The 22,377-nt window shown below is 41.5% G+C and overlaps 2 protein-coding genes and 1 long non-coding RNA gene across 5 annotated transcripts in view; 2 read left to right on the top strand and 1 right to left on the bottom strand.

The window, feature by feature from the left end:
- LOC140502804 (uncharacterized) overlaps positions 1 to 12,667 on the top strand; it is a 35,572-nt gene extending 22,905 nt beyond the window's left edge. The window contains 3 exon segments of the mRNA XM_072606816.1: positions 10,145 to 10,290; positions 10,292 to 10,950; positions 10,953 to 12,667. Coding sequence (XP_072462917.1) covers positions 10,145 to 10,290; positions 10,292 to 10,950; positions 10,953 to 11,302 — 1,155 coding nt within the window. The 3' untranslated portion in view covers positions 11,303 to 12,667.
- LOC140502801 (KRAB domain-containing protein 4-like) lies at positions 3,435 to 5,572 on the top strand. Of its 3 annotated transcripts, XM_072606813.1 has the most exons (5): positions 3,435 to 3,607; positions 3,849 to 3,913; positions 4,107 to 4,233; positions 4,602 to 4,697; positions 5,135 to 5,572. In XM_072606813.1, exons 1-5 carry the CDS (start codon positions 3,498 to 3,500, stop codon positions 5,205 to 5,207), a joined length of 471 nt encoding a protein of 156 aa, XP_072462914.1. In that variant the 5' UTR covers positions 3,435 to 3,497; the 3' UTR covers positions 5,208 to 5,572. The 3 variants fall into 3 exon arrangements, with proteins under 3 accessions (XP_072462914.1, XP_072462912.1, XP_072462915.1); XM_072606811.1 differs by lacking the exon at positions 3,435 to 3,607 and having other exon boundaries at positions 3,651 to 3,913; positions 4,947 to 5,572; XM_072606814.1 differs by lacking the exon at positions 3,435 to 3,607 and having other exon boundaries at positions 3,671 to 3,913; positions 4,623 to 4,697.
- Positions 12,668 to 14,433: 1,766 nt separating the features above from the next.
- On the bottom strand, positions 14,434 to 21,918 carry LOC140502806 (uncharacterized). The gene is made up of 4 exons (XR_011966569.1): positions 21,689 to 21,918; positions 19,299 to 19,472; positions 17,136 to 17,568; positions 14,434 to 16,859 (listed from the first exon to the last, which is right to left on the bottom strand). It is a non-coding gene; the product is annotated as an uncharacterized lncRNA (long non-coding RNA).
- Positions 21,919 to 22,377: the final 459 nt, after the last annotated feature.

Below are 22,377 nucleotides of genomic sequence, written 5' to 3'. Positions count from 1 at the left end.
ATATATGAGAGGATGTCACCCAAATTCTGGTGCATGAGAGATCTAAGAACTGGTAACCCCTATGAGGTGATGTATTAGTAAGTACCCCAGCATACACAGGGAGACCTATCACAAGTTCTTAGATCTGCTTTCATAAAAGGAAAGGCAACTTTTGAGGGGTTAGCAATCACTTTAATCAAACACATGTATCATTCCTTTAACCAAGCACATATATCATTCACTTAGTTCAGGGGACTCAGCACCTTGAACTTCAAATACAGAGAAATCAAAGATCAACAGACATAGCTTCCTCTGCTTAAATTCAGCAGACAGGTCCAACTATCTGAGCATGGTTACCAGAGAGGGAAGCACCAACATCGGTGGTTTAAAAGCCAGGAGCCTCCTTTAGCAGCTTCCTAGAGACCTCCTCTGGCCAAACAAACACTTCCAATCAGTAAGTCCCAAAGTAAAACCTCAACTCAGAGTATATATACTTTTTTTTTAGAGCCAGAGGGCATCACAACCCTAGAGAGAACCAGTGCCTCATTAACAAAAGGCTTGGGCCTTCCCACAGATCTTTCCTAATCAAATTCCTCTTAATGGGTAGGCCCATTAATGGGTGGGGAAGATCTTTAATCATATTAAAATAATTAACAATACAAATACATATACTGTTTCTAGTTAAAGAAACTCTTTCTTCTGTACTTTATTCCTTGTAAAGACTCTTCATTGACTGAATCTTACCTTTATCAGAGGCACTTGATTATGCTAAAACAAAAACAGCAAAAGATTCTATTTTGCTTGCCATCACAGATGATCTAGGCTGGCAGCATTCTGACGATGAGGTAGGTGGTAGAGACCCAAGCCTGGATCAAGAAATGGCATCACCGTCACTAGCCCCTCTGAAGACCCTGTTGGCTACAGAAATTTCCTTCTGTAGACCTGATTAGGATGTTTAAGTTTTGTCTAGCTAGCCTTTCTTTACTCTGTGGGTGTAGTCATTAGTTTATCACACAATCACCTCATAATACTTATTTGCAGAAAATAACACAGAAGAATTAGATCAATGTCATCTTCAGCCAACTATGTGCCAGGCCTCATGCCCATCTTGAAATAGTGACAAAAAGGATGCATCCTGACCCTCTAGCCTCTGGAGACAATATATATATAGATATATATTGCATGTACATATATATGTATGTATACATATATGTATATGTACAAGAAAAATAGATAAAAGGTGATTTTAGAGTAGAGTTTCTTAACTTGGGCTCTGTAAAGCTGGTTTTAAAAATTCATAACCATTTTGATATAATTGGCTTTTTTTTAATCCTATGAATTTTATTTTTTGTACTTGAAAACATTAATCCGAGAAAGGGTCTATAGGCTTTACCAAACGCCCATGGGATCCATGGCACAAAAACAAGCTCGAATCTTATTTTAGAGGAAAGGTACTAGTCAGATGAGCATTTATTAAGCACCAACTATGAATAAGGTATTGTTCTAAGTTCTGGGAATACAGAAAAGCAAAAGACAGTCCCTGCCCTTGAGGTTGATCAAATAAGACAATATTCAAATAAATATGTACCAACAAGCTATATACAGGATAAAAAGGAAATAATTGAGAGGGAAGGCACTAGAATTAAGGGCGAGTGGGAAAAGCCTTCTGTAGAAGGTAAGATTTTAGCTGGGACTTGAAGAAAGCCAGGGAGGCAAAGAGGGAAAGATTTCTAAAGCATGGGATACTTGGCAACTGAGGGTATCAGGAAAGGCTTCTTTATATGTGGCACCTGAGCCCTGAAGAAAACCAAAGATACTGGAAGACACAGGGGAGAAGTCATAGTGGATGGCCAGTGCAAAGGCATGAGAATCTTGTGTGTGAGGGAGAGCAGGAGGGCTAATTTAGTTGGACTGCAGTGTGTGAATGGGGTGTGGATACATGTAGCAAGGGCATAGATACTATGTAACAAGGGTATAGACCCCCCCCCCCCACTCAGCAAGCATGGTCACTATGTAACAAGGGCACAGACACCATATAACAAGGGTATAGACCCCCAATGGAACAAGGGTATAGATACTATGTAACAAGGGCATAGATACTATGTAACAATGGTATAGCCCCCCGCCATGTAACAAGGGTATAGACACTATATAGCAAGGGTATAGATACTAGGTAGCAAGGGTATGGATACTATTTAACAAGGGCACAGTCTGTGTAAAAAGGGTGCAGACCGATGTAACAAGGGTGTAGGCACTATGTAACAAGGGAATGGATACTATGTAACAAGGGCACAGCCCCTCCCCCCATGTAACAACAGGTAGACACTATGTAGCAAGGGCATGGATACTATGTAACAAGGGAGGAAAGAGCAGCTAAAAAGCCACACAGAGGAATTTTTGTTCAATCCTAGGAGAATAGACCTAACAGAGTTTGTGCGGGTGGATGTCTGGGGTTCTTCCAAGCCATCCCTTTGGTCAGCATGTAAGATATGATTGAATTTTGTTTCCACAGAAATTATATAAAATTATTATATATAATATATATACTATGTATGATATATGTATATATGTATATGGCTAATGTCAGAGACAGACAAAAAAACTGCTTGTGGAGAGAGAGCAGAAGGAGATGCTGGCTACTGAGAAGGCCTCTTCCTGTACGTCAGGGGCAGGTGCCAGGCCTGACCTAATTCACAAATGATAGAGATAAGGGTCATAAACCCCACCTTTGTCATTGATATATCTTCAGACTCACCGTTTTTGTCAATTCCCTTGGCAATTGAAAATTCCTCTCCGTTTGTCTGCTCTCAGGCATAGACAACAAGACTAAAAATATAAAGATTAAAGATGTTATCAAGGGGTGAAGTTAAGTGAACCCTGGAATTCTGACCAATGGGGTTCAAGGCGTGAGATTCAACTCTGGATGAATCATAAGTCTCTTGTAACCAGCATTACAGGGGCTTGGGCCGGGCTCTGCTAGGAGGCCAAGAGCCCCTGTCTCCTTGGACATAAAATAAAACTCTTGTTTTCTAAATTCACTCATGGCCAGCTAGGATTCTTGGTTATTTCTAACCGGCCAAGACCAAAGTCTCCCAGCCAGGGTAGTATGGGTCAGGTGTTCAGACCCAGGTGGTTGCCTGTAGTGTCTCTCATCAGCACCCGCCTTTGGACGCAGCGACATTCCCCTACTTCTTCCTAGTCTAGCACTGAGCATAGCAGGGAACTGGCACACAGTAGGTGCATAATAAATGCTTCTTGCCATCTCCTCTCGCTTACCCCTCCTCAGAAACGTATCACCTCTTCCCGGTACTATCAGGAATAATATCCTAATAAAAGGACCTAATTGGTCTCTGGGTCTTCAATTTGCCCCCTCTCCAATCCAGTCTCCCCAGATAAGCCATAGCTGCCCCAGGAGACGCTGGGCATGCGGATGAGCCATCCCGGTCTCACGACTACACTTCCCAGAAGGACTTGCGGCAGGGTCCGGCGGCTCCAGGAGGGGTTTCGGCGCGATTTCCATGGGGACGCTGCGCCTAAGGGTTCTCTTTCGCTGCCTCTTCGATTCTGCTTTGTCCTCAGCTATCACTGGGATCGGGGCCGAGCCCGGTGCCCTACGTCCCAGTTTTGGGTGGGTGAAAGTCGGCGGCCAGGAGGGCGGAGGGGCCGAAGCCTCTTCCAAAGAGTGTAAACTTGGGGAAGGAGAACAGCAACTCAGGCGTGTGCGCACGCGCAGTAGTCTCCGGGCCTGCTGAAGCCACGCCCCTGTGGGAGGGAACGTGGCCATTGGACAGCCCCGGGATGGGGTCAGATCTCCTTCGGTCACGCCCCCTGTCACATGGTCAAGGGTCCTTTTTCTTCTCGGTCTCCAGCTCCGCCCGGGAGAACTCGGCCCTCCTAGCCTGGAGCGGAGCGAGGCATGGCCCCCGGGCCAGAGGTGAGCGAGCCGGCCAGCCCGACCCCCATTGCCCATCCCCTCCGTATGTGGCGTCTTCATGCCTTGAGTGCCTACCCTCCGCGCCTTTGCCTCTCGGAATCCCTGCTTCGCTGCAGCTTCTGCCAGCTGGTGTCACTTCCCAGCCTGGTGGGTGATGGCCTCTGGGCGAGTCCCGGTGTTCTTGGTCTTCCAGGGCTCCGTGACCTTTCAGGACGTGGCTGTGACCTTCACAGCGGGGGAATTGGAGCGCCTGGCCGCTCCCCAGAAGGAGCTGTATCGGGAGGTGATGCTAGAAAACTTCGGGCACCTGGCCTGCCTGGGTGAGGTCCACCCCTCTCCCCAGCCCCCCCCCCCCCCCCCCCCATTCTGCCCCGAGCAGAGTTTGTCCCTCTCCCGCTACGAAGTGAAGGGTCTTTGGCTGCTTGGGCATGTTGTCCCCTCTCACCCCCGCTGTCCCTCCCCCACTTCATATACCCCCTGTCCCAAGACCCTCCGCTTTCACCTCCAGGATCTAAACCCACCCACAACCCCGATCCATTTAGGCGGTAATAGTTGGGATGAGCTGGTCGTCTTTCTGGGCAGCATCCTCCTGAGGCTTTCCCAGCATGCCTGCTTTTTAAAAGAGCAGGGCTAGTGGAGTTCAGAGGTGGCTCCATGACTACAATAATTTTCCATATTCAATGAATAGGACTTATAATTTCCAAGACAGATGTTATCTGCCAGTTGGAGAGAGGACAAGGTCCTTGGAAGTCAGAGGGAGATGCTCCCCAGAACAGCTGTGCAGGTGAGTGAAAGAAACTTCAGTACATGAATCATCAGTAGGCAACTTCCCCTTTGGAGAGTCTTGGACCTGGACTATGACCGTGATTGTGATCCTGCAAGTCACTTCACCACTGCTTGCCTTAGTTTCCCCATATGTAAAATGAAGAGCATAAGAGTGCTCCCCCAAGAGTTAATGGGAGGATCACATGAGAATCCATGTGAGGTACTTGGTAACTCTAAAAGCACTAGATGAATACAAATTCTCTTAAAGGTCAAAGAATCAACTTCACCAGTTTACTGTGTGGGAGATGTGGCCAGGCCTCTGTCCTGGAGGAAACTAGAAGTGAAAGATTTAATGGCTTAGAAGCTAAGTATTTATCCTCAGGGCATTGTTTGTTTCTGAGTCTTTTTCAGTCACATCCACGCTTCTTGACCCTATTTTTATGGTTTTCTTGGCAGAGATACTGCATTGGTTTGCCATTCCCTTCTCCAGCTCATTTTACAGATGAGGAAACTGAGGCAAACTGGGTGAAGTGACTTGCCCAGGTTCACAGTGTCTGAGGCCAGAGTTGAACTCAGGAAGAGGATTCTGCCTGAGTCCAGAGTCAGCACTCTATTCACTATGGCGCCACCTAGCTACCATGCAGTATCTACATAGCACATGCTAATGCTGCCCATGTTCCGTGAAGAGAAGGAATAGGTAGTCTCTGTACCCAGCCCGGGCTTATCTTTGTGAGCTGAACTATGTGTATTCCTGATCAGTACATCTTAGGTGTCTTTCAACAAGCATTTTAACAAGTGCCTGTTCTTTTTTTATACTACATCAAGGCCTTGCTCATTACCACACCTCATCTTTTCCTCACAGCTCTTGGAAATAAACAGATTTAAAATTGGAAATTAATCCAGCCCCTTCATTTTACATTTGAGGAAATGGGAAGATAAGTGACTTACCCAAGACCATATAAGTAGTAAGCATCAGAAGTGGGATTTGAACTCAGTTCCTTTGACTCCAGAACCAGGGCTCTAATACTCTATTACGTATCAGATGGCAAATATTTTATCATTTGAAAGCAAGGGCTTCATATTACTCTCTGTTAGGACTGTCTCCTGCTGTAATTCACACAGTAACATATTGCCGTTTAGGACAGGCACAAAAAACATCTCTAAACTGAGGTTAGACAAAATAAGAAAGGAAATCAAATGGTGACTCATATTTGAAGAGTGAAAGATTTAAGACTGAGTTCATTGAAAATCTTCCATTAGTAAAAGCTCTGGAAATTATACTTAATGAAAAAAATTAACCCTAGTAATGAAACAAGGCAAATTCAGCACTGAATACAGCACTCGGATCCTTTGAAAAGGAGATGCCTTAACTGAAATTACAAAAAGCCTTCTTTGACTTACATCGCATTAATTGAACTAGTGGACCCATTATGATAAAACAGTAATTAAAAAATTGCATCTGCTCTCACCATCATGACTGCCTACACCCTCTCCCAAAGTTTAACAGAAAGTGTAATCGCACTGTGAGACCTGCACATCAGAACTCAAGGAGGAAAGGGGGACTTGTAAGGAATACTCTTCAGGTTAGATAGCAAGCCCCCCCCCCCCCACTCCCCAGGGCAGAAGCAGCTTAAGAGAGCTATTGAAGATTTGTGGAAGGGCATTGGAAGATTATATCAATATAATGTGGGGAAACTTGATAGAATGTCCCATTTCTCAATTAAAAAGAAATTCAGAAAAGAATCTTAAAAAAAAACCTATTAAAAATTCTAGATTGTTTTAATCAGCTATTAAAAGCATAAAGTTAACGTGATATAAGGAGTGCAGAGAGCAAAACAGGCAATCCCAAATGAATAAAGAACTTGAGAAAGGAAAGAAATCTGAGGCAAGTCAAAACTCTCCCTCAGGATGGGAGGACGCAGACAAGTCTTGTTGCCTGAATTACCACAAGAAGTTCGACACAATGGGAATGCAGGAGGGATTAACGGAAGAAGTAGAAGAAACCAAAGTTTGTGCACCGTTAGGGTAACACATGATAGAATAGTTAAATTAAGGGAAGTGACTGGACCTCTGGCTTGTCTGAAAAACGTCATCAGTAGGGCTGGGTAAAAGTCCTAATTGTTGACACTGATGCTTCTCAAGACTATGAGCTTCTTAGATGTAAACTCTGCTTCGGCAAAGGCGCAACAACTGTTGCTCATCCTTCATTTCTGAAGGGGGCCAATGACATCACAGATTATATTCTGACTGGCAAGGGAATTGGATCTAAGTCAGGCAGTCGCTTGACAAAAGACAAGAGTGGTGATGGCCTGGGATGCGGTGGATGACCTTGATGACTTGGATGTCTGACCAAACTCTACGTGCTCCACAGTGCCTGCTTCAGCCACCTTCATGGCCATTGGAATATTGTTCTCATCTGCCCATTCTGCTGGGGGAAGTCTTCATTTTCTTGGGGGTAACGGTAATGGGTTTGAGGCCTGTCAGTTACCCTCAGCCTAGTTTAGCTCTCTCCTGAGATGGCTCTAACAGAGTGTGGCTGCTGCATTTCTTGGAGGCACAGGTGAGAGTTGGTGATAGGTGGATGCCAAAAGTGGACGAGCATCATCACACTGGAGATGCCAGTCCTTCTTAAACCCTATACACCCCCATAACACAATTATAAAAGGATAAGAATACCAGTGATATAAGCCCCTTATTAATGTATGTAATACAACCTTATTTTAAAATATAAAAACCATTCTTAGCTTCAGGCCTGTACTTTTCAATCCCTGAACTGGACACTCCATTTCCTGACTCCAAGAATTTTCACTAGGTGTCCCCCTGTTCTGAAATTCTTTCCTTCATCCCCACCTCTTCTTCAGAGATTCTGTTATCAGAGAAGAGGCTAAAATTCTACCTTCAAGGAGCCTTTCCCAATCCCCCTTACTGTCAGTGCCTTCCCTCTGTAGATTTTCTTATTATCCTTTCTATAGTTTGTTTATATGCAGGTGTTTTCATGTTTTCCCCTTCATTAGGCTGTGAGCTTCTCTGAAGCAGAGACTATTTTTCCTTTTTTTATGTTTCCGGTGCTTAGCAGAAGTGCTTGGCACATAGTAGGGACTTGTAGTGCCAACCCGATATTCACAGCCTCAACAGCAGCCATGAACATGCTGATGCAATTCTGAATCATGAAACATGACAGACTCTCCACTTTGAAGACAGAAGCAAAACATTTATTCAGACACCAGAAAGCCAAATCCATCATAGCAGAGAAATCCATCACAGTAACCAAGAAGTGTACAGGTTATCAGGCCTCTCACATACACTCACAAGTCTAGTTGTCTGCCTTTCTCTCTCCCTCAGTTCTGACTGCTCTGACCAACTTCCTCTCAGCTCTCCTCCACCCTTCCTGTTCCACGGGTTCAGCAAATTCCTCCCACCATAGGCTCCCTGTGACTCAGACTTCCACATGGGCCTAATGAATGGGAAAGGTCTTCCCAGTTAAAAGTACCATTACAGTACTTTTTAAATGCATATTGACTGATGCAACAGTATAATTTTCTCATCATTTTCCTGAACTGATTATCATTCTGTCTACTTAAATATGTCCACATACAGTAAATTCATTCCCATATGATTGAAATGAATAAAAGGGGATGGCAGAATGGGGTGGTGAAATGACTGTTGGATTGGAAAGGCTTGAGTCCTGAATCTGCTGCAAATTAATTGTATGACCTCATGTGGGTCTTAGTTTCTTCATCTGTAAAATGAAGATGTTGGACTAGATGATCTCAGTTCTCTTCTGCCCTACAACAGACAGTGCTCACTGTTAGAATGAGGTTTTTAAAATAATGTTTTTCCTCAATTACATGTAAAGACAATTTTTAATATCCATTAAAAAAAATTGAGTTCCAAAATTTTTTTGGTCTCTTCCTCAACTTTCCTTTCCCTGAGATAGTAAGCAATTTGATATAGGTTATAGATGTACAATCTTGTAGCATATATTTCCATATTAGTCATGTTGTGAAAGAGGACGCAGATCAAAAAAAAAAGTGAAAAACAATATGTTTCCATCTGCACTGAGACTCCATCAGTTCCTTCTCTGGACGTGGATAGCATTTTTCATCATGAGTCCTTTGAAATTCCCTTGGATTATTGTGTTGCTGAGAAGAGCTAAGTCATTCACAGTTGATCACTGTGCAGTATTACTGTGTATGGTGATTGTAGGATTCTTCTCACTTCACTTGGCATCAGTTCAGAAAGTTCTAGGTTTTCTGTGAAAGCATTCTGCTTGTCATTTCTCATAGCACAATAGTGTTCGATCAATCACATGCCACATTTTGTTCAGTCATTCCACAACTGATGGATATCCTCTCAGTTTCTGATAGAATAGGAGTTATGTTAAACAGAAAGTAGACTTCATAGAGCTTTTTCAAAGTTGTCCTCATTCTACATCATAGAACTTAATAGAAGTGATTTCTGCTTTTTGTAGAGATGTAGTACAGTAGAATAAGCACTGAATTGGTGTCAAAGACCTTGATTCTATCCTAGCTTTGATACTTATTGGGTAGCCTTGAGTAAGTCACTCACGTTTAGCCTTGTTTTCTTTGGATAAAGAATAATGGATTGCCTTCCCTCACAAAATGGATACAAGAATCAGTGCCCACAGTCTTTAGGAATTGTAAATAGCTTTACAAACCTAAGGTAGTGTTCTTTATTTGGCCCTATACATTTTTACAATCCTTTTTCTTCATAGAGGAGACAGAAGGCTGACCAAAATAAGCAGAAGTTACCTTTTTTCTTGCAAGGGAAACAGGATTATTACACCTTATGTCTTTCAGATTTAGAGGTGATGTTTGAAACCAAGGAGTCAGTTCCAAAGCTCAGTATTTCTATGGAAGAATCATCTCTGGAGAGAATCAAAAGGGAACTTCCTTGTGTCTCAAACTTGCGTGAAACTTCAGAAGCTGAGGCTGTGTTAAAGAGACTGCAGAACAATGAGGATACACATTCTAGGTAATTTTAAAAAGTCACCTGATAAAAACCCAATGAAGTGAGAGACCATGAAATAGTAAACATAGGAACCATGAGCGGATCCAACCATTCTGGAGAACAATATGGAATTATGGCCAAAGAGTTATAAAACTGAGATAGTTTGAAACTTAAAATGTAACAAAAAATAAAGTTGAAAAAAAATGAGTAAATCTGGTAGAATCTTGAGCCTAGGGCCAATCCTTTTCCCACAGCAGAGTATTTTATAGAAAGCTCTCTGTAAAAATGATATCTAGGAAGTTTCAGAGTCTGTTTAGAGCTCTTTGTGACTACAGCAGAATCTCTTCAAAATTATTTTCTATGGATAATGAGTGTGTGAAATCATTAAGTTAAAATTCAGACCCAATTCAATATTATAGGTATATACTTAAAACTTATAAATGTAATGAATGTTGGGAAGCTTTTAAGTACATTTCATCCATTACTTCCCTTTACAGAATTCATACTGGAGAGAAATCTTACAAATGTAATGAATGTGGGAAGGCTTTTTACCAGAGCTCACAACTTTTTTTACATCATACAATTCATTCTGGAGAGAAACCTTATGAATGTATTGAGTGTGGGAAGGCCTTCAAACATCATAGATCTTACTCTGCATCAGAGATTTCATACTGGACAGAAAAATTATGAATGTAATAGATGTGCAAAGATCTTCACCCGGATGACAGATCTTATTCTACATCAAAGAATTCACATGGGAGAAAAACCTTATGAATGTAAAGAATGTGGGAAGGCTTTTCGAGGGAGCTCACAACTTACCCTATGTCACAAGATTCACATAGGGGAGAAACCTTATGAGTGTCTTGGATGTGGGAAGGCTTTCACCCAGAGCTCACAACTTACTCAACATCAGAGAATTCATACTGGAGAAAAACCTTGTGAATGTAACGAATGTGGGAAGGCCTTCCCTTGGATAACACATCTTACGTTACATCAGAGAATTCACATTGGAGAGAAACCTTACAAATGTAAAGAATGTGGGAAGACTTTTCGAAGGAGCACAGGACTTACTGATCACCAGAGAATTCACATAGGAGAGAAACCTTTTGAATGTAGCGAATGTGGGAAAGCCTTCCGATGGAGCACAGGACTCGCAGATCATCAGAGAATTCACACTGGAAAGAAACCTTATAAATGTAACGCATGTGGGAAGGCTTTCAACTGGATCCCAGATCTTATTAGACATCAGAGAATTCATACTGGAGAGAAATCTTTTGAATGTAATGAATGTAAGAAGGCCTTTACACAAATCACAGATCTTACTTGACTGGTGAGAAACCATATGAATGTAATGAATGTGGGAAGGCTTTCCATGGGAGTTCTCAACTTACTAGACATCAGAGAGTTCATGCTGGAGAGAGACTTTATGAATTCAATGAATGTGGAAAAGTGTTTCATGAGAATGAACTACTTGCCATACATCAAAGAATTTGTGATGGAGAGAAACCTCACAAATGCCACAAGTGTGGCAATTCCTCCAGCCAAAACTTAGAACTTATTCTGCATCCGAGAATTTATACTGGAGAGAAGCTTTATGAATGCAATAAATGTGGGAAGACTTTTAGTCAGTTTGCTAGATTTACTCATCAGTGAATTCATGCTGGGAAGAAACCTAATGAATGCAAAGAACATGAGAAGGCCCTTTGTCAGAGTATGCAACTTAATCAACAATCACATAATTCCCACTGGAGAGTGGCCTTTGACAGGTGAAGTCTTATGAAGGAAATGAATGAGAAAGATTTTATCTATAACGTACTGAAATTTGGAGAAACAGAACTCAAGAAAAACCCTATAAATGAAAGAACTCCATGTACAATTTCTCATAATGGTTTTACCTGCTCTCCTTAAGTTCCTAGCCACTCCCCTTCTGTCTCACATTGAAACTTATAATTGTTCATTGAGAATATTGTGGCAATCTAACCAGAGCTTCGTCTTTCAAACTCCCTTTTAACATGCTCAGAAATCATTACCCACTTTCTTCCAGTTACTGAGGAAGGAATATCCTTTCTCCTTTAAGTTGCAAATCTTCTGTCTTCCCTTGTTTATCTATTCCCTTTCTGCCCATCTAGGACCTAGCTGGAGCAGTCATTTCCTCTCTTTATGCATGTTCAATCTAGCTTCCTCTAAACATGCTTAGATCTCACTAGCACTCTTCTCCCACATACCATTCAAGGCTACTACCCCTCAAGGGCTAGCTCTAGCTCTCCTTGCTTTCCCTTCCCCAAATCTCCAAATGGCATAGACCTTTTTTTCCTGGAAAATTCCAGGCATTTCATGCTTTCCTTTACTCCTTTTTCCTTTTGATTTAGTATTTGATGGTGTCACACCTCTCCTCCCCCATCCTCTCCACATTTTTCCTTCTCAGAACTCAGGCTTTCCCCTCCCCATAGCTTTATCTTTTTCTCTTCTTTAGGGCTTGTCCTTTTCCAAACTTTTAAATTGATTGCTTCTAACGGTTTTGCTGTTGGCCTTTTTCCCCCGCTTTCTCCTATTGAGAATTTTTTTGAAACCCTGATAGAACTAATGTGTTATTTACAACAATACATCCTAGGGAATTAAAATTAGAACAGAAAGTAGGAGTCTGGAAAAAGAAAGGATAGGTTGAGTTTGAGTCACAGTAAGTTTCATTCTACAGAGTAATCACCTTTACTCTTAGAGAATATTTTAGTAGAACTAAGAAAACTATACAGTGACTGCAATAATGTAAATAAGAACAACCAGAAAAATTCATCAAGTCTGAAACTTGTACAATTTTAATGACCAAGTTTGGCCCTAAAGAAGAGACACAAGGATGCACCACTCCCCTTCCCTCTGTGAAACAGCTCCATATATTGTTATAACACATGGTTTTCTGGTGGAAGAAAGGATCAACTGAGGAAAAAAATGATGTAAAATTAAAAAAATACTAATAAATATTAAATAGAAAGCAGAAGTGATTAAAAAAACTCAATGGCTTCAGTTTTGTCTCTAGAGGTGTCTTTTCTTTAGTGTTTTGTTAGTTAAATATTTATCAAGCATCTACTATGTGCCAGGCACTATGTTTAGCATTAGGAAGAAATTAGTAGCTCTGTGGAGGATGGTTTGAAGAGGGGAAGGACACTTAAGGCATGGAAACCCATAAGAACTGCCTGTAGGAATCCTGGTGAGAGATTATCAGTGAAGGCAGCAATCTCTAAAAGGAAGCATAGTTTTATCAAGAATAGGCCAGGTCATCCTCAGTCTACCTCCTTTCTCTCTTGCTTCCCCCCACTCCCCCCAACATAACAAGGCTGGTAAGTCAGATGAATGCTTACTTTACTTATACTTTAGTAAGCCATTTGACAGGTCTTTTGTGCTCTTTGGACAAGATGGATTTAATGATAGTATAGTTGGGTGGTTTGAAGCTGGTGAGTGACTTAATCTAAGGTCATCAGTTGGATAGTGTCAACTTCTAGGAAGACTCTTGATGGAGTGTCCTTGGGAATCTGTCATCTTTAGCTTTGTATTTAAAATGTTTTTCCCCCCAGTGATGTGAATTGGGAAGTCAAGGGAATTGTACAGATGACACAAGGCTGAGGGATTAGCTCACAGATTGGATGAGGGCCAAGTTCCAAAAAGATCTCGACAGTGGGAACACTGGTTCAAATCTCATGAGGTGAGATTTAAGAGACACATGCAAAGTTACTCAACAAAATTCAAGAATTGGAGGTGATTTTATGTTTAAAAATTTATAAATATTTCATAAATGAACAAAAACACCTTCTATAACACCCCTGAAATAAGGCTGTCTAGCTTGCATTTGAAGACCACCAATGAGAGATCTTCACTTCTTCCTCCTGTTCCACTTTTAGGTAGTTCTAATTATAACCGTGTTTCTCCACAGCATCCAGCCTTAATCTACATCCCTGTAACTTCCATCCATTGCTTCTAATTATGCCGTCTAAGCAAAGAAAATCAAGTATGGGCCTTCCTTTGCATTCCAGCATCTCACATTCCCTCTAAATTTCCTCTTGTGTGGGTTCAAAAGTAATGAATGTGGAAAGGCCTTCAACCAGATCATAGGGCTTACTCTGCATCAGAGATTTCATACTGGAGAGAAAAAATTATTAATGTAATGGATACATGAAGATCTTTACCTAGTTGACATCAAAATAATTCACACTTCAGAGAAACCTCATTGAATGTAAAGAATATAGGACGATTTTCTGAGGGGCATCACAATTTTACATCTGGGAAGTCACATTGGAGAGAAAGCTCATAAATGTAGTGAATGTAGAAAGGCATTTAGCTGGATCCTAGTTCTTATTCAACATTACTAGAGAAACCTTACAAATGTCTTGAATGTGGGAAGACTTTCCATGGGAGCTCACAATTTATTTGGCATCAGAGAATTCATTCTGGAGAGAAACTTTATGAATGTGATGAATGTGGGAAGGCCTTCCATGAGAATGAACAACTTACTAGACATCATAGAATACTGGAGAGAAACTTTACGAACGTATTGAATGTAGAAAGTCCTTCAGCCAAAGCTCACAACTTGTTTTGTGTCAGAATACATACTGGAGAGAAACCTTTCAAATTCTATGAATGTAGAAAATCCTTCAAATGTAGTAGAGAGCTCAGTGATCAGAGAAGTCATACAGGAGAGTAGCCTTAAATATATATAATGAATGTGGGAAGGCTTTCAGTCGAATTTCAGATCCTACTCGAAAATCAGAGAATTCATATGAGAGAGAATCTTTGAGTGTTTTGAATGTGTAGAAAAGACTAACCACATCACAGATTTTATTCAACATCAGAATGCATAATGGAGAGAAGCCTTATGAGTATTTTGAACATGGGAAATCTTTCCATAAGACTTCCCAGCTTACTTGGCATCAAAGTTCATACTGGAGAGAAACTTTATGAATACAATGAATTTAGAAAGACCTTTCACCAAAGCTTACAGCTTATTTTACATCAGAGTATTCCTACTGGAGAATAAGCAGTTGAATGTAGGAAAGCTGTGATCCAAAATTCCCAACGTACTCAATGTCAAAAGAAGTCAGAGTAGAGGAAAAACCTTATTAATGCCTAACGAATATGGCAAGACCATCTTGCCTTGACAGTTTACAACTGCATTGTTTGATGGTGAGACAAACTGAAGAAAAATCTTATAAATATGAAGAATGTGAGAAGACCTTCAGTCAGAGAATATTTATCTACACCAGAGGATTCATATTGTGGAAGAATATTATTAATGTAAGGATGTGGAAAGGCTTTTGCCCAGATCGGATTTTATGCAACATCAGAAAATTGATGCTATAAAGAAATAATGAATACAATAATTGTGGAAAGGTCTTTAGCTAGTTCTCCCAACTTACTCTACATGAAAACACACTGGAGAGAAACTTTGTGAATGTTATACAGTGGTAAGGCTTTCATTCAGTTCATAATGCTCAATACTGGAAAGAAACCTTATAAATGTAAAGAGGATGGCAAGCCTTATGGTTAGAGCACATGCCTCATTTGACGCTGTAGAATTCATATCGAAGCCTTTGATGGGTAAAGCCTTACCACGAGGAGAATTTCAGCTAGAGAATTCAAATAGAAGGGAAACCCTACAATTAAATAGATCCCTATTTAATTCTTAACAGTAGCACTTGCAAACTTTTTCTTCTCTCTTCAAGACTCTCATCAGCTTTCTCCCCCAAACTATACACTGAAACTTATAATCTTAGAGGAGCTTATTCTCCAGCTCAACATCTCTTGAAGCAGCCCAGTCTATTGTTGAAGCTTTTCCTGCCATCAAGTCAAATTTTTCCACCTGTTGTTGCTAGGTCTGCTGTCTGAGGCCAAGCAGACCATATCTAGTCCTTTCATCTCTTGATGGCAACCCTTCAGTTGTTTAACATAGCCATTATGCTTCCACCCCTTCTGTTTGCCCTGCTGCTGCTCTGCCTTCGAAAGCAGACTGAGAGACAATATTAATGGATTACTGTCTCAGGCACTGTGCTAAGTGCTGGGGACATAGACAAGGGCAATCAAGGTTTCTATTCTAATGGGAAAGATGGTACATAAAGCAGAGCTGGAAAGTGAGTATGGAGGAGCCAGGGGCAGGAAGTGACTGTTCTGGGGGCAAAGGAAGGCAAAGTCTCACCTATAAGAGCTGGAGCACTCAGAGGTAAGAGTACAGGGAATGAGGATGATGGTCAGAGTACAGGCAGCATGATGGGAAACTAGCGTGGAGGCTGGGGCAAGTGAAGGTGAAGCTCAACTCCTTCTGCTGGGACATAAGGTGGCAATATAGAAGTCTCTTTTAATATCCAAGTCCCCATTCAGGGTGCTCACCCTACCCTGACATGTCAACCAGTAGAAATAGATTAACCTATAGAAAATGGTTTTTACTGAGAAAGATCCCCCCAATCTCAGGGTATACCATCCTGCAAACCCATCAAATCCCTTGTGAAATGGGCCCAATCTTAAAAGTAAAATGGAGTGATGTACACATGTAACCAAGAGATACCTCTCAGTTCTTATCTTAAATCCTTTTATACCTTTGTGGAGTCACAACATCCTCCTTAAGTGTAGGTCTCTGAGCTCAGTGGATCCTTCCAAGAATCCATAGCCAGCATTTCTCTTTGGCCTGAGGGATCATAATTGCTGAAGCTACCTTCCTGTGTGAGACACTATTTATACCTTCCATCTGTAGGCACTTCCTCTGTCACCAGCCACTACTTTTGTAGCAGACTTTTGCTATGGATTCAGGTTGTCAGTGGGACCCCTAATAGATTTGTCTCATCAGGCATGAATTTCCATTTCAGGATATTCATTTAAAATCAGGAAAGAATAAACAGATGTCTTCTTGGACACACAGTAACCAGGTGGGAGATAGGGCAGGTATCCTTGTTCCAACTGCCCTTACTTTCATGAGAGGTGAATGGGAGAGAGAGAGAGAGAGAGATCAGCCGCTGGGACTTTGTGTGCACACTCCCTTTCAGTTCAGGTTCTTGGACTCAGTCCTTCCAGCTGAGGTCATTTAGAAGCCTTTTTCATCATCACATATTACTAATCCTGGGTCACCATGGCTTCAACCACATCCAAAGTTTCAAATGTTGGTTTAACTGAAGGCAGAGCATATTTGCACATGCTTCAGGGACTGGGCCCTCATTAGTCAGTCTCTTTGTTTTACCTGATAAAATAATAATAGCATTTATATAGTATTTCAAGGTTGCGAAATTTCATTTGCTGTTCATAGTAACCCTGTGATCCAGGTGTTGTAATGCTCTCCATTTGAAAGATGAGAGAAGTATGAGAGAGTTTAAGTAATTTGCCAAGGTCTCAGTAAATGAGATGAGACTCAAATTCAACTTTTTCCTGTCTCCTGGTTCAATATTCTATCCCCTTTACCACCGAGGTGCATAGGCACCTCTCTAAAGTATTTTGACCGCTCTAGGCTTTTACATACCTCGCCTTAATCTTCCAAGACATCATGCTTTGTCCACTTCCTTCCTCATAGTTTAGTATATCTTTACTGGGTCTGTCTTGATCAAATGAGAGAATACTGACAAAGTTATTAGCACAGTCCATGGCATACGGTGGTCGTTGTCCTTTGTTCTCGAAAAGCAGCAAGATGACATCACTGCTAGAGTCCAGTTTCAGCGTGGCTATTGCTGGTCAGACCAACATGAGCTTGGAATATCCTACTACAGATCGAGCACAAATAGTTCATGTATGAAACAGCATAAAGTAGATTTTTAATGAATATTTTCTTTCCCCAAGCCCTTCAGTTGAGCCTTCCCCAAGTTTCTGCCCTTGGCCTTCTCTATGTCCTGTTTGGAACTTCACACAAATTTTTAGGGTAACCAGAGTAAACTTGTAGTGAGGCAGAAGTCCGGAGCCTGAAAAAAGGAAGACCAGAGGGAGTGAGCAAGAGCAGGTCCAGTTCTAAGGAATAATGTCCTTTACTTCTAGAAATACTGTGACTAGAATCTGAGAAACCAAATGCACAATTACTTGAACAATATAAACGGAAAAACACCACAGAAATGGAATAATATTAATATAACCAGACTTGGCCCCAAAGAAGGAATAGAACTTGCTTCCCTCACCACTTTTTTGAACAATTTGGAGAGTGAAATAGTGTCAGAATAGATGACTGGACTTGAAGTTGGGAAAACCCGAATCTGAACATCACCCCAAACAAAATAGCTGTTTGACCCCAGGCAAGTCACTTAACCTTTCATCCTTAGTTTCCTCATCTGTAAAATATGAATACCACCCACAAAGAGTTGTTGGGGGGGGGGGGAGGAAATAAAATATTTAGAGTCTTTGGTAAACTTTAAAGCACTTAGTATTATGTTTTCAGACTCAGTGGATACTTTTAACTTTAGTGACTTTTTCCCCACTTTTATTCTTTGTTATAAGGGGAAATTCTCTGGGTTAGAGAGGAAAGACGTTAGAAAACAAAGGTGATAAAAATAGACTAATTATTTTTTTAAAAATGCCAATAATTTTGAGAGATTTCTTGCCAGCTTCCGCTTCACCTTCAGGGATATCTAGCCAAATTATTTTTATTTATTTTTGAGAGGGTGAGGTTATCAAGATGTATTATGTCACCAAATGTTTTACTATTTGGTATTTGAAAGAACCAAGAGATATTAAGGACCAGATGGGTGAAAGATCAGTGTTTGTTTAAATATATTCAGTGCTCTTGTAGATATCTGCTATAAGTGGTTTATCAGTGAATTGAGACACTTCATTGTTAGCCTTCTTTTCACATCTAACACACACCATCCTAGGGGACTTCAACATACATATTGATTCTTCCTCAAATACTCTTACTACTCAGTTCCTCAATCTATTCACTTACCATGAGCTACTCCCCCACCCCATCATAGCCACACACAAAGATGGTCATACCCTTGCTCTTGCCATCACCCACAAATGTACCACCTTCATGTTCAAGAACTCTGAAATCCCATAATTAATTGGCTTTTCACCATTCCCTCTGCCTATATAACCCTACTTTTCATCTGTACTATGACCTCTAATCCCTTGACTCCTCAATTTTCTCTGAGGTCATTTCTCCTCCATTAGCCACTCTCTCTTCTTGCTTGACTCTTTGGTGAAACAATTCACCTCTACGCTGTCCTCCTGTCTTGAATCCCAAGCCCCTATCCATATTCCCAAGTACGCCCATCCAAGTCTCAACCTTAAATTCTACTCTTTTTGTCACTTTTGTTCTGGCTACTGACCTCCCTAACTTCCTTTAACTTCCAACTAAGATCCTAATTTCTTCTAGAACTCTTCTGCAACCTCTCAACTCCAGTGCATTCCCTCTTTAATTATTTCCTGTTTATAGACTGCTTTGTCTATACTTGTTTGCCTGTTCCTCTCGGTAGATTGTAAGCTCTTTAAGGGATGGGGCTGACTCTTGCCTTTTCTTTGTATCCCCAGTGTTTAGCAATAACCATCTCATTCACCTCCATGAATTGTGAGCTCCACAGAGAAGGGAGAAAACCAAGGATGTGTGAAAGAAAGAAAGACACCAGTCAGGCAGGAAGTCCAAAGGACCCAGGAGCTTTGCTTCCCTGTGCTGGACAAGAGGCTTCATTGGAGGAATGCCTACCTGGCTCTTGAGATTCTGGAACTTCCCTCTTCGCTGTCCAAGTTGGAACATTGTTTAGATGCTTGCCAGTTTGCAAATTCTTCCACATCAGGTTCATTGTAAAGTCTGGGAAAGAGTTGTTCTGGGTCCCACATCAAGGGAAAAAATGAGCAAGTCTTGGGTCACCATTGCTTCCTGTGGCAAAAGAAAGGCTTCCATTAGACCTCATTACTATTTTTTTTTTTAAAGGCACACTTTGGGGGGAAAAAAAAGACCTTTCAGAGAGAAATACTGGATAGCAAATGAACATAGACAGAAATGCACAGGGAGATTTACCAGAGGAGCAGAGAGGGGAAGCATAGGTAAAGACAAAGTAAGAGCCAGACAAGCTTGAGGAGGAAAGCCTGAAGGAAGAGGGAGACCCATGCAAATCAAAGGAAAGAGGGCAGGGGAGGGAGACTCCACCTCTCCAAGAAACTAATTCCACTTTGAAATAGCTCCCAAAGATTTTCCCGGTGTCATGTTTAAGTACTGGTTTGGAACCACAGGGTTTCTAGCTTGGCCGCATGGGAGCCAAACAGCCCAAGGCACTTCAACTCTCATTCCCACTCCCACCCTTTGAAGTCAACCAGCCACATGCTTTTCTTAGAGGAGTTCTACAGAAACTAAGCAAGGCTTGGCCCTATTCTGGTCACCCTTTGTTAGGCAGAAGCAGAGATTTTTTTTTAAATTAAATTATTTAATTTGTTTTCAGTGTTCTGCAATCACTTTCATATATATACATATACACACACACACATACATATATACATACATACACACACACACATACATATAAATAAATAAAACAGTGTAGGTAGTCAGAAAGAAAGTGCTTTTAACTTTGCTCTTGTGATCGGCTTTGAAAGAAAAAGCCTGGGTATAAGACTGCTGGTCTACCGTCCTAGCCAGTGTTTTTCAGTAACCTTCTTAACTGTTGAAGCCCTGGCTTCCAGGGACTTGGCTATTACTTGCTAATAGAGAGATGGAAACAAGGTGCAGACTGGTGGATCCCAGTTTTCCTGGCCATAAACACTGACAAAGTCTGGCTCCAGGATACCTCCCAGCTTGCATCTTTGGACAAAAATTCCGTTCATTGAAAGGACCAGTTAAGCACTTGCTTGAACCAGATTAATTCCAGGTCAAGACAAAATGTTCCCCAACCTGCTGCACCTCCCCTCCTCCCAGTGCTTGACTGAAAAGCCCCAGCTTTAGTTTTGTTCCTGGAACCAGATGCCTTTGACCTCCTATGAAGCACTTTAATGGGAACAAGGTGCAGAAGGACAAGTATATTTCATTAGGAAAAAAAAGCCAAGAGTACAAGAAAATCCTTGCCATCAAGCAGAGAAACAGGAGGGCAAAGTAAGATAAATTTTTTTTCATCTATTGAACCCATGTTTTGATTTCTTAAGAGACTTAAAAAAAAAAAATCTTCCTCCAAAATGCCTTTTAAAAAAGACAAACTTGGTCAAGTTACATTTTGCCCTCAGTTTGTCTGAAAAGTTTGAATGCTGGATATTTTCTCCATTCATATTGTTCTAATGAAGAAATATTGTTTTTGAGTTCAGTATTCTATGTCAGAGCAAGCTACTTAAACTCTGTGGGCCTCAGTTTACCCTCTAATAAAAAGAAACATCATCTCTTTGGTCTCTTGCCAACTGAAGACTCCTTGTTCTGTAACATAACTGTACCTGTTTTCAGGCCCCTCCCAACTTGAAGTCTATAGTCTTAGGATATGAAAAGGATCCTGAGAGCCCCTGTGGACACTGCCACCTTCAAGCTAACTTTCACTTAAACCCTAATTGCATCAAATGCTATTTTTTCTAACAAGCAGTGACTTCAGTCAGAAGTCTGTGTTCTTGGGTGATTTCACCCACCCTCCAGAAAGCTACTGGGCATGCACCACTCAGTCCAGTTCTAGCATTCCTTTTGAAAGGGACCATCTGATGACTACATGGGGGGGGGCACTTTTCTTTCCCCCTCTAAACTCCTCATTTCACGTCCCTAAAAATGGGAGAGAGAAGCGACCCCCACAGTATCCCCAAGACAGCCAAAACAAAGGAAAATGCCCTCTCCCTCCAGCCTACTGAGCTGCTTAGCCTAGCTCCTCAAAGTTGGGCCCCAAGGGCATCACTCTTGGCTACAGCCCCCAGAGAGAGCCAAGCTCCCACCCTCTCTTTTTCAATTTTACTAAGAAACTGACCTTCAAGAGCCATTCATTTCTGAGAGAGCTTGAATTAACTTCTTATTCATTCAGTCATGTCTGACTCTTCATTACCCCCTGGTCCACATCACCTTCTCCTGTTGTCATATCTTTTAGCATTCTAATAAGCCTTTAATAGGGCATTCTTGGCAAAGATAGAGAGACTTGCCTTTTCCTTCTTCCGTGGGTCACCTTTTGGCAGACTTCTCCCCTGTGCCCTGTCTTGGGCAACCCTGGAGGACAAAGCTCTTTGTCTCACTGAGCTGCCTGAGTTGCTCTACCACAACAAGGCAGTGATCCAGGCAGCTTGAATGAGGCTTGATTTATAGTGTGGAAGGAATTTTTACAAATTAAAAAAAATTAAGATCCAGTATATTGTCCTCAGGTGATGTCCATTCCCTCCCCTCCTCTCTCCACCCACCCTGCTCAGCCACTTCAGGTGTGGGAGGGGGAGGGGCTGACACTGAGGAGGCTGTTGTGCTGAGTCAGCAGATCCCAGTGAACATGCTCCAGCCTTCCCCACCAGATAGAAGGAAGCTGGATGAGCTCCTTAGTTATAGGGCAGGATTAGGTTTATGCTCTCTTTGCATGAAAAGTTAATTATGGACAAAATATCTTTTTTAAATTGTTTATTTTTCTTTCTTTTCTTTCAGAAATATTAAAGAATTTTCTCTCCTTGAGATTAGTCCTGTCAAGTGATTTCTATTTTTAAAAAACTTTCCATGTTTTTGCTTTCTCCTACAAAAATGTTCTTTTTTCCCCCCAATACATAATAATTGCATTTCCAGAGGACATAGTAAGGGAATGGGGGAAGGAGTCCTGGTGTGAAATCAGGACTGAGGGGGCCACAGAAGCATT

Source organism: Notamacropus eugenii, chromosome 4, assembly GCF_028372415.1.
Source record: "Notamacropus eugenii isolate mMacEug1 chromosome 4, mMacEug1.pri_v2, whole genome shotgun sequence".
NCBI classification, from domain to species: domain Eukaryota; kingdom Metazoa; phylum Chordata; class Mammalia; order Diprotodontia; family Macropodidae; genus Notamacropus; species Notamacropus eugenii.
Note: the sequence above shows the minus strand (reverse complement) of the source record. Positions and strands in the feature narration are given on the sequence as shown.